General features: G+C 44.4%; 1 protein-coding gene across 1 annotated transcript in view; it reads right to left on the bottom strand.

Annotated features, from left to right (window-relative positions):
* The window catches only part of NAV1 (neuron navigator 1), a 689,603-nt gene that overhangs the window by 374,805 nt on the left and 302,756 nt on the right, over window positions 1–12,042 (bottom strand). Inside the window, 2 exon segments of the mRNA XM_040424146.1 lie at window positions 3,150–3,317; window positions 3,936–4,088. Of these exon segments, the coding sequence (XP_040280080.1) occupies window positions 3,150–3,317; window positions 3,936–4,088 (321 nt within the window).

Raw genomic sequence — 12,042 nt, 5'->3', positions numbered from 1 at the left:
CAGGCAAAATTTTCAAGTCGCTCTCACCCGCACAGTTTTGAAGCTACATTCCCCAAACTCGGATCACATATTATTGGTGTCACCCCGAACAAAACTGAATTTTTGGGGGGGGGACACACACACACACCCCAAAGTGGGCGGAGCTAGAAACGACCAATGAAATTTAGCAATTTTCTATACACTACTCCTCCCACAGTTTTAGGAGTACAATTACCAAACTTTGCACACTTTGGCACATACCCGAATAGGTTGCTTGTGCTTTGTTAATAGATCCCACCCTCTGGGCCCCTGGGGCGGCCCCCCGAAGATCCCATTTTTTCCCATAGACTTTCATTGGAAAATTTTAAACTTTTGCCACTCATACAGCTTTTAGGTTAAATTCACCAAACTTGGGTCACTTAGTCATGGGGTCAACCTGAAAATTTATGTCACATTTTGGGGACTCTAAAAAGTGGGTGGAGCCACAAACAACCAATCAGATTTTCCCTATTGACTTCAATGAGAAACCTTTAAAAAGCTGTCATTCTCATAGTATTTAAGCCACAGCACCCAAACTCGGCAGGGTGGGTCAGTGTGTGACAAAGGTTAAAATTTATTAAAAGTGGGCGGAGTCTACAACGGCCAATCAAATTTTAATCAGTTGTTTTAATGGGGAAATTTAAAACTGCCGCTAATCTTACACTGTTAATGGCAGGGTCCCCAAACTTGGTACAGTTGGACAATTTAGGATTTGGATAAAAATTCAGAAAAGTGGGCGGGGCCAAAAACAACCAATCAGATTTCTTTGATTGATTTCAATGGGAAAATTGAAAAATGCTGCGATTTTTTGATGTCAGGGGCTTCAAATATCAGAAATCAGGTCATAGGTTACTTTCAGTTCAAAAATAGAAAAAGTGGGCGGAGCCAACAACCACCAATCGGATTTTTCCTATTGACTTTAATGAGAAAATTTAAATTGCTGTCATTTTTACAGTATTTAAGCCAGAATACCCAAACTTGGCTCCGTAGGTCATTGGGTGACTGGGGTAAATTTTTTTTATAAAAAGTGGGCGGAGTCTACAACGGCCAATCAAATTTCAGCCATTTGTTTTAATGGGGAAATTTAAAACTGCTGCTGCTCTTAGACTTTTATTGGCACAGTGTTCAAACTTGGCGCAGTTGGTCACTGGAGGACTGGGATTAAAATTCAGAAAAGTGGGTGGAGCCACCAACAGCCAATCAGATTTCAAGCCAACATCCTGTGGTTTCTTCAGAAATGACACTTTCTAGTTATAGCTACTGTATGAGAGGTGACTTCATCTTGAGATAGGAGGTGAGACCTGCACCAATCTGACATTTACCTATTAAAGCATCCAATCCATTTGGACATACACATTGGGGTCTTAATCGACAACTGGGGAGTGCATATAATATTATATAGCTGAACATTGCCTTAGGCTGTTGCTTTATCCTTCCGATACTGTAGCTTTCTATCGCTATTGTGTATAAGAATAAACTATTGCAAAAGTCAGAAGTCATAATAGGATATGTGATTATATAAGTAACTATATAAGAGTACTTTCACATTTGCGGCATAGGATTCCGGCAGGCAGTCCGGACGCAAACGGATGGCATTTGTCAGACGGATCCGTCTGACAAATGCATTGAAATACCGGATCCGTGTCATCTGGAAAAACGGATCCAGTATTTATTTTTCTCACAGATTTAAAGGTCTGCGCATGCGCGGATCGGAAGAACAGATCTGTCAATGCGGCAATTTTAGGCTATGTTCACATCAGCGTTCAGCCTTTCCGTTCTCCTGCTCCGTTATGCATGCAGGACTTTTGTCTCCGCTCCAAAATCATCTTCTGAGCGGAAACCTAACGGACCCCATTATAGTCTATGGGGGTCTATGAGGTCCGTAGGCTCCGTTCGGCTCAGTTATGAGCCGAATCCGTCCTTTCCGTTTTCCTGCTCCTATAACGGAGCAGGAGAACGGAAAGGCTGAATGCTGATGTGAACAAGGCCTTAATGCCGGATCCGGCACTAATACATTTCAATGGAAATTAATGCCGGATCCAGCATTCCGACAAGTGTTCAGGATTTTTGGCCACAGAGAAAAATACAGCATGCTGCGGTATTTTCTCCGGCCAAAAAACGTAAGAGGGACTGAACTGAAGACATCCTGATGCATAATGAACGGAATGATCTCCGTTCAGAATGCATTAGGATAAAACTGATCAGTTTTTTTCCGGTATTGAGCCCCTAGGGTGGAACTCAATACCGGAAAAGAAAAAACGTTAGTGTGAAAGTACCCTAAGTGTATCAGTGGTATCAATATATAACATCAGATTTATTCTTCTGCATATAATCAAATCACACCTAAATGGCCTTAAAGGGAATGTCACCACGATATTGGACTATTACCTGCAGTACTACATGACTACAGATGAGGTATCTAGATTGCTATTTTTCATTCTCATACTGCTCATCTGCAGGCACAGTAAGTAACACATTCGATCTATCAGAAGGATAGCAAAAACTAAATAGTTAAAGGGGTTGTCCGGGTTCAGATCTAAACCTGGAGATACTCCGGTTTTCACCCAGGCAGGCCCTCTGATATTAGTATCTGAGCATTTCATGTTCTGATGCTCTCCCTTGCCCTTTGCTGTATAGCGCAGGGCAAGGGCTTTTTTGCTTATGTTTTTACACTGGTAGGCAGAGGCTTCCACCCACCAGTGTATTTAATGAGGGCCGCAATACACGGCCACAGTTCCGTGTGCATTCCGCATCACGGATGCGGACCCATTCACTTCAATGGGTCCGCAAATCCGGAATTGCGGAACGGCCGCACGGAACGGGACCCCTCGGAAGCACTACGGAGTGCTTCCGTGGGGTTGCGTCCCGTACTTTTGTTCCGCAAAAAGATAGAACATGTCCTATCTTTTTGCGGAACGGGCGGATCACGGACCCATTAAAGTGAATAGGTCCGCGATCCGATGCGGCTGACCTACGGCCGGCGATCGTGCATTGCGGCCCGCTATTTGCGGGCCGCAGCACGGGCAGGGGTCACACACGTTCGTGTGAACGCGGCCTAATTCTGCATTTTATTTTTTTCCAAGTACGAAATTCTAGATGTTCTTTGTACAAAATAACATTTATGCACTTACCATCATCAGGAGGGTCTTTAAATGACCCTGATCGAGTCATTGTTCCTTTAGGCCGATCAGCAAGAGATAGTGAACTCCCTAAATTTGAAGAACTGAAAAGTTCAAAAGAAGAGTCTTGAGCTGGAATACTGCTTGACCGAGCAATACGAGGAACAGAAGAAGGACTCACTGTTGGGTAATAAGATGAAAATGTTTATGTAATTTCTATTTTAGTTTTTTCTTGTTTTTATGTTTCATTCCTGGGAAATAGTTAAAAAGGGGAAAAATAGTCTGTTTATTGCACAAATTGTGAATGAAGTATTTCTTTACATGATGTCTGTCTGTTATGGCCTTTGATATAGGGGATAAATGAGTTATGGTAACTAGTGTGGGGTTAGAAGCTGCAGTGTCCACCGTTATATTTCCCGTGCCAGCAGTTGCAGAAAACAAATCATGGAGATGCCGAGTGTCTGACCCACATGGATCTGAAATTGATTACAAACCCTGAGGATAGGTCATCAATATCTAGAAATCGAAAAAAACTGTAGTGTATGACGAAATTAAACATAAAATCAACATGTACGCATTCTCCAGACTTTTGTAGCAAACTGTGACAAATATTGGGCATCAAATTCAATACTTGTTTTTTGACACATTTACCAAATATATTATACTAAATTTAAGACAATTTGTGCCCTGTTTTCTGATATTGCCATTGTGGGAAATGTAAACATTGTATACTAGAAAAATGCTATATATTTTCATCTATTGTAAAATTAACAGGCATAAAACAAATATCAAACTCACCCAAACATGCTAAGGGAGGTTTTCCTAAGTTAGTAAGTAGTAAAGGTGGAGGTAGAGGCGATAAGTCATCGCTATTATCTTGAATACCCCCAATGGTGTGTGAATGACGCCTCTCCTTGGGTTCATCCTGAGAGTGTGACTGATACCTGATATGTGAAAACAACAATTAAATGGAGTTTTCTGACTGGCTGTTCTAAAGTTAAAGAGGACCTTTCATGGGTCATTATTAAATAACTAGCAGGTTATGTAGGGCATAGTGCAGGGATGTAATATTGCTTACTAGTCTGGGCACCGGTCTGTTCGCTTTCCCGCCTGGTATGCTAATGTGTAGCATTGGTACAGGGAGGAGGAGACTGCCCTGTTTCTCAATGGGCGTCTCCTTCTCCCTGTACCAATCCTAGTTTCATGTGCCATTAGGGTCCATTCACACGTCCGTAAGTGTTTTGCAGATCCGCAAAACACGGACACCTGCAATGTGCGATCAGCAATTTGCGGATCCGCACATCACAGACACTATAATAGAAAATGCCTTTTCTGGTCCGCAATTGCGGACAAGAATAGGACATGTTCTATTTTTTTCAGGAACGAAATTGCGGATCCCGAAAAAACGGATGCCGATCCCGAAAATGCGGATGCGGATCCAAGAAATGTGGATTTGCATCCGTTCCAGCCCCATTGAAAGTAAATGGGTCCGCAAATTGTGGAACGAATGCGGACCCAAATTACAGACGTGTGAATGGACCCTTATTCACTGTTAGAGTGCTGCCAGAACTGAATTTAGCATAAGGTTGGATATCTGACCCCCTCTGCCACACCTACGGTATTTTTGCTAGATAATTTTGCTTTTGGTTTAACAAATACATAGATTCCACATTCAAATTGTAAGGCATATTAATTATCTCATAACACTATTCTCTAATATACCAACTGAATGTTTATGAATAAATTGACGACTGGGTATTAAAGGGAACCTGTCATCAAGAAAATGCTAATTAATCTGCAGACAACATATCAGAGCAGGATTTGCTCAGCAGATTAATATATAGTTTTGTGAGAAAAGATTCACTATAACTTATTGCTCATTCTGGGCTTTGAAGTCAAGGAGGCAGTCCTATCAGTGACTGACAGCTATCTGTGTATACACAGTCACACAGGGAACGCTAACAATCACTGATAGGACCGACTCCTCCATACAGCTATCTGTGTATACACAGTCACAGAGGGAAGGCTGACAATCACTGATAGGACCGGCTCCTTGACTGCAAAACCCAGAAGAAGCAGGAATTGAAATTAATGAAATACATGTTTTCCTGAATCCTTTCTCATGAAACTATATATCAGTCCGCCCAGCTCTTCCTTCTCTGTAACATTCTGCCTGCAGCTCAGACACCATTTTCAACATGACAGGGTCCCATAAAATTTTCCATGTCAAAGGGACGTGTTTGGCTACACAATCTGACTGTCAGCACTGCTTGGACAGTAACAGACTGTGTAGGTACACCCCCCCATCTGATAACACCCAGTAATGAATTGATTCAAAAATTTCTAGGAGGAATAACAAAGGAACTACACAATGCACAGTTCTAAAAAAGATACTCGGGAATTCTTAATTCATGGAGAATACAAGTATTAACTAAAACATGTTAGCAGAGTTGACAGGTTCTCTTTAACCACTTGCCTACCACTGCACAACTTTATACAGGGAGGTAGGCTGTTTAACTGTAAAAAAAAAAAATATATATATATATATATACATACATACATACATACATACATACATATATATACACACACACACACACACACACACACACACACCAGGTTACAATACAATCTGCCGATGCCTTATGGCACTGCAGATCATTGTGACCGCACTTTCATTAGACACAGTGAAGATCCCAGAGACCAGAATCATCCTAGGTGAGGTAAAAGTTTACTAACAGGGGCACTTTCATGTGAAGTGTGATGTGAAGTGTGATCTTGCTGTCTGAATTAATATCTTCCTTCCCTGGCTGTGGTAGGAAGGGGTTAATTCACTTTCAAAAAATAAATTAGTTAAAAAAATAATAATAAATACATAAAAAAAAAACAGTAGAAAGAAAATAAAAGTTATAACTATAGATATCAGCTTTAGTAATAGTACAGCAGACTACGTACACATACACAATTTCCCCCCTTTTTCTTTCATAAAAAAATAAAATTAAAAAGTAATAGTATGACAGACTTTAGTAACAGTATGGCAGACTTTGTGTGTAAGATATACAGTGGCATGCAAAATTTTGGGCACCCCTGGTCAAAGTTATTGTAAACAGTTAAAGGGCAACATAAATAAGTGACTGATTCGCTTAGCAAAATGCTGGGTCACTTACTTTAATTGACCCAGTCAATCTGCCAACATCTTGTATTGAAAAGCTCCAGCTGATAATGACGAGTCATGAATATTCAAGAGCTCCTGACTCTCCCCGCCCACCTGCTGCTGAATGACAGTTTGTTTCCATATGAATCAGCAGCAGGTGGGCAGGGGAGTGGCTATAGCTCTGAATTAAATATACGCTGGACTCAATGACATCACGCTGGACTCAAATCAGCTCATTAGCATGCAGCATCTTTGTGTGTGTATTATGAGGTAACCATCTGTCACACCAGTAAGTGAATACATCTAAGGTACTTTTTAGTAGTTAATGATTGTATATAATTAGTTAGATTATAATCAAATATCCACATGACAGGTCCCTTTAAGCAAATTGAAGATGAAATGATCTCCAAAAGGCTTAAAGTAAAAAATGAAATAATATTATCACTAATTGGCCGGCTCTATAAGGCTACTTTCACACTTGCGTTCGGGGTTCCGCTTGTGAGCTCTGTTTGAAGGCTCTCACAAGCGGCCCCGAACGGATTCGTACAGTCCCAATGCATTCTGAGTGGATGCGGATCCGCTCAGAATGCATCAGTTTGCCACCGTTTGGCCTCCGTTCCGCTCAGCAGGCGGACACCCGAACGCAGCTTGCAGCGTTTTTGTGTCCGCCTGGCCGTGCGGAGCCAAACGGATCCATCCAGACTTACAATGCATGTCAATGGGGACGGATCCGTTTGACGTTGACACAATATGGTGCAATTTCAAACGGATCCGTCCCCTATTAATATACCATCAGATCGGAGTTTTCTCCAATCTGATGGTATATTTTAACTTGAAGCATCCCCATCACCATGGTGATGGGGACGCTTCAAGTTAGAATATACTGAGAACTGTGTACATGACTGCCCCCTGCTGCCTGGCAGGTGCTGCCAGGCAGCAGACCCCCCCCTTCCTCCCCCCCCTGTATTTAACTCATTGGTGGCCAGTGCGGCCTCCCCTCCCTCCCCAGTATTAAATGTGACCAGTGCGGCCCCCCTCCCTCTCCAGTATTAATTGTGACCAGTACGGCCCCCCTCTCTCTATATTCATTGGTGGCCAGTGCGGATTCCCTGTATTAAATGTGACCAGTGCGGCCCCCCTCCCTCTATATTCATTGGTGGCCAGTGCGGCCTCCCCTCCCTCCCCAGTATTAAATGTGACCAGTGCGGCCCCCCTCCCTCTATATTCATTGGTGGCCAGTGCGGCCCCCCCTCCCTCCCTCCCCAGTATTAAATGTGACCAGTGCGGCCCCCCTCCCTCTATATTCATTGGTGGCCAGTGCGGCCCCCCCCTCCCTCCCCAGTATTAATTGTGACCAGTGCGGCCCCTCTCTATATTCATTGGTGGCCAGTGCGGATTCCCAGTATAAAATGTGACCAATGCGCCGCACAGACCTTTCACTTACCAGTAGGAGGAGCTCCCGGCCGGTCACAGACATCGCAGCTCGCAGGTAAGCATAATGCTTCTATTTATTGCTAAGTAACCATGGCAGCCAAGACTGCAATAGCGTCTTGGCTGCCATGGTAACCGATCGGAGCCCCAGCGATTAAACTGGGACTCCGATCGGAACTCTCCGCTGCCACCAATGATGGGGGGGGGGGGGGGTGATTTTAATTAGGGGGGGGGGGGGAGAGGGGAGGCCGCACTGGTCACATTTAATACTGGGAATCCGCACTGGCCACCAATGAATATAGAGAGAGGGGGGCCGCACTGGTCACAATTAATACTGGGGAGGGAGGGCCGCACTGGCCACCAATGAATATAGAGGGAGGGGGCCCGCACTGGTCACATTTAATACAGGGGAGGGAGGGGGTCTGCCCCCTCCTGCCTGGCAGCACCTGATCTCTTACAGGGGGCTATGATTCGCACAATAATTGTGCGGATCACAGTCCCCTGTAAGAGGTCAGGTGCTGCCAGGCAGCAGGGGGCAGTCATATACACAGTTCTTTCAGTATATTCTAACTTGAAGCGTCCCCATCACCATGGGAACGCCTCTGTGTTAGAATATACTGTCGGATCTGAGTTTTCACGAAGTGAAAAATCAGATCTGTAAAAGCCAGTTATGCAGACGGATCCATTCTGAACGGATGCAAGCGTTTGCATTATAGGAGCGGATCCGTCTGTGCAGACACCAGACGGATCCGCTCCAAACGCAAGTGTGAAAGTAGCCTAATATAATGATAATTCATCACTTTAAAAATTCATATATATATATATATATATATATATATATATATATATATATATATATTACAAAAAAGTCACAATAAATCCCCATTTCATAAAACACAATATACAAAAAAACATTATAATAATACCATGATAGTACCAACTTTGTCATAGCACTGAATATAGTAATAGTCCCACTAGTTACTAACACGCACTGACAAAAAAGTATTTGACTTCTACAGCAGTCTCAAAGCAAGGTATCTTATTGATTTACAGGGCCGTCTTTAATATTGATTGGACCCTGGGCAAAAATGTACTTGGGCCCTTTGGATCCCGCCTTCCCACACCCTTGCATGCAATCACGGCCTCCACCACAACACACACAAAAAATCCACACACCTGGTAGTGTACAGTGAATGACTGCAAATACTTCCAGTTCTGAAGACTCCAGTGGCTCAGGATCAGTGCTCTAGGCAGCTGGACGCAGGCTTAAAGTGGGCACCACTCTGCAGGAAGGAGACCGGGGTTTGGCTCACCCTAGTGTTACAGTGCACCCCAGCACCCTACAGTATGCAGTATAGCACCCTATAGTATACAGCACCCCATAGTATACAGTAGAGCAGTATAGCACCCCACAGTATACAGTAGAGCAGTATAGCACACCACAACATACAGATCCCCACAGTATACAGCACCCCAAAATATATAGCCCCCCACAGTATACAGCACCCCAAAATATATAGCCCCCCACAATATATAGCCCCCCACAATATAGTAGTATAACAGCCCCTGTCACCTTTTCCTGATGTAATCTTCACAAAAAAAGCTCCACAGTTAAGGCAAACTTCTCCTGCAGCAACACTCCTGGTAGAAAGAAAGGACCTTTGATGACCTCATAGCCATGTGACCAGTAATATTGCTAGGTTACTGGTCACATGGTGAGGATGTCATCCAAGGTCCTTTGTCCTAAGAGAATAACAGCTCTCACAGCTCGCTGCCTGGAGTATCGGCAGGCAGGCATGGCAGCACCCCCTCTGTGTAGCTGACAGCCTGACACCCGGGGCAGTGGCCAGCAGGGTTCAAGAGGCAGCTGCCCTGGGCCCCCAAGGAGCAACTGGACCCAGGGCAGCTGCCCCTTTTGCCCCTTGTTAAAGACGGCCCTGGATATTAATACATTTGATATGGCGTTCCCAGTTGATTTTGTCTGTACTGTTTTGTGATTTTATTGTGGCCCTCTTTCCAGAGTCACGATGTTAATAAGTTCTGAGATTACCACTTTGTAGGCAATTCCTATACCAATCACGCGGTTAGTTAGCGCAAGCTACTATAGCTGTTATTTAGTAATTCACTTTTGACAGTAATGCAGACAGTTGTACACGATAGTTTGGTAAGTAATGATGTTGTCCGCTTACTACATCTCCAGTAGTGTTGTGGATTTGGATGACAATAAATACATACCAGGGGCATAACTACCATAGCAGCAGACCATGCGACTGCTATGGGGCCCAGGGCAAGAGGGGGCCCATTTGGGATCATCTCCTCTTCTACTGGGGGTGAAAACTTGGTCAGGACTCTACCCTCTAAAGCAGGGTTTCTCAACTCCGGTCCTCGGAACCCACCTACCAGTCATGTTTTCAGAATTTCCTTAGTGTTGAGCAGATTATACAATTAGTGTCCATGCATCAGGACTTACCACAGGTATTCAATTTGTGGGATATTCTGAATTCCTGACCGGTAGGTGGGTCCGAGGACCGGAGTTGAGAAACCATGCTAGAGTCTAAAGGAACGACTTTTAGCAAGTGAGGCAGTGGATAAAATGGCCCAAGCGTCATTGAAATAAGTTTAGGTGGAAACCCTTCTGTCCTGTATGTGTGTGGGGGGGGCCTGGTTTCATCCTTGCAATAGGACCCTTACTTCTCTATGTCCGCCACTGATACATACCTGGCTGTATTAGTATGGATCGCTGTGCTGGTAGGGCTACTTGTATTCATGCCTAATATGCGCATTGGTGCCGGCACCTAATGTTCAGCGCATGCGGATTGTGTATCCTCAGGAAGCTGTTCGCGCTCCGTAGCTGCTGTTTGTACTCCTTAATGCGAAACCTTGTATTCTTTGATTTTTGCTGCGTTATTTTATAATTCCCAAACGAGTTTCGAAACCTAGGGTTAAGTGAAAGGGAAGGGTCCCCCTGCGCTCCTATTGTTTAGATGTGTCAATCTACCTGTGAGGGAAGATTCCGCCGCTCGGTATCTGACAAGGAGTTGTTGTCCTCCTACAGTGAATAAATAAGAATAATGTATGGGTTTCTTCCTCAGTGGTCAAAATGATAAGAACCAGGGGACACAATTGTGACTTATATTTAAGTTGTGCAAACACTAAGGCCCCTTTCACACGGGCGAGTATTCCGCACGGATGCCATGCGTGAGTTGAACGCATTGCACCCGCACTGAATACCAACCCATTCATTTCTATGGGGCTGTTCACATGAGCGGTGATTTTCACGCATCACTTGTGCGTTGCGTGAAAATCGCAGCATGCTCTATATTCTGCGTTTTTCACGTAACGCAGGCCCCATAGAAGTGAATAGGGTTGCGTGAAAATCGCAAACATCTGCAAGCAAGTGCGGAGCGATTTTCACACACGGTTGCTAGGAGACTATCGGGATGGAGACTCGATCATTATTATTTTCCCTTATAACATGTGAAGAAGTTCGGGTTTGGGTACCAAACATGCGTGATTTTTCTCACACGAGTGCAAAACGCATTACAATGTTTTGCACTCGCGCGGAAAAATCACGGGTGTTCCCGTAACGCACCTTTTCCCGCAACGCCCGTCTGAAAGAGGCCTAACACCTGAATCAAATTGGTGTCAATGTCAAAACTCTGGACCGGACTATAATATATTCATTGCTATTTGAACACCCCTGACCATAGAACTACTGAACAGTATTTGTGGATGAGAATTGCAATGTCTTTGCAATTCTCATCCACAAATACTGTTCAGTAGTTCTATGGTCAGGGGTGTCACTAAGGCTTTTTATCCGGGGCCAGGGCCCCGAAGCAAACTACCACTGCCCCGAACCTCGGGAGACTGTTGGTGACTGGCTGCAGTGCTGCATACTGCGATATTACATCTATTAAGGCAGCTTGCATTAGCTGCAGCATGACATCTGATTCCTGGGCTGGCTCAGCTCAGCTGACTCACTCACACAGCCAGGTGCCGGCAGCGGCAGCACAAAACCGCTGCACTAAGTACGGCAGCGACGACTGCAGTGGATCTTCTAACCTGATTGGCTGCTGGCTCCTCCTCATTTACTAGTTATCCTGTGGGTGCACAGGAAGTCAGGCTGGCTCGGCTGCTCCTTGCTCGTCTTATCATTACTGGGCTGGCAGGAAGTGAGGCTCAGCTCAGCAATAGCCTGAGACAGAGTGCAAGCTGTGCAGCCTTCGCTTTTACTAAAAAGTTTTTAGGGACCCACAAGAACAAAAGCAGCAGTGGCAGTGCAGCAGGAATATAGAGGTGTGTTGTGTTGGCAAGACTCAG

Source organism: Bufo bufo, chromosome 3 (assembly GCF_905171765.1).
Source record: "Bufo bufo chromosome 3, aBufBuf1.1, whole genome shotgun sequence".
In the NCBI taxonomy this organism is placed as follows: Eukaryota; Metazoa; Chordata; class Amphibia; order Anura; family Bufonidae; genus Bufo; species Bufo bufo.
This window is presented reverse-complemented; position numbering and strand designations above follow the sequence as displayed.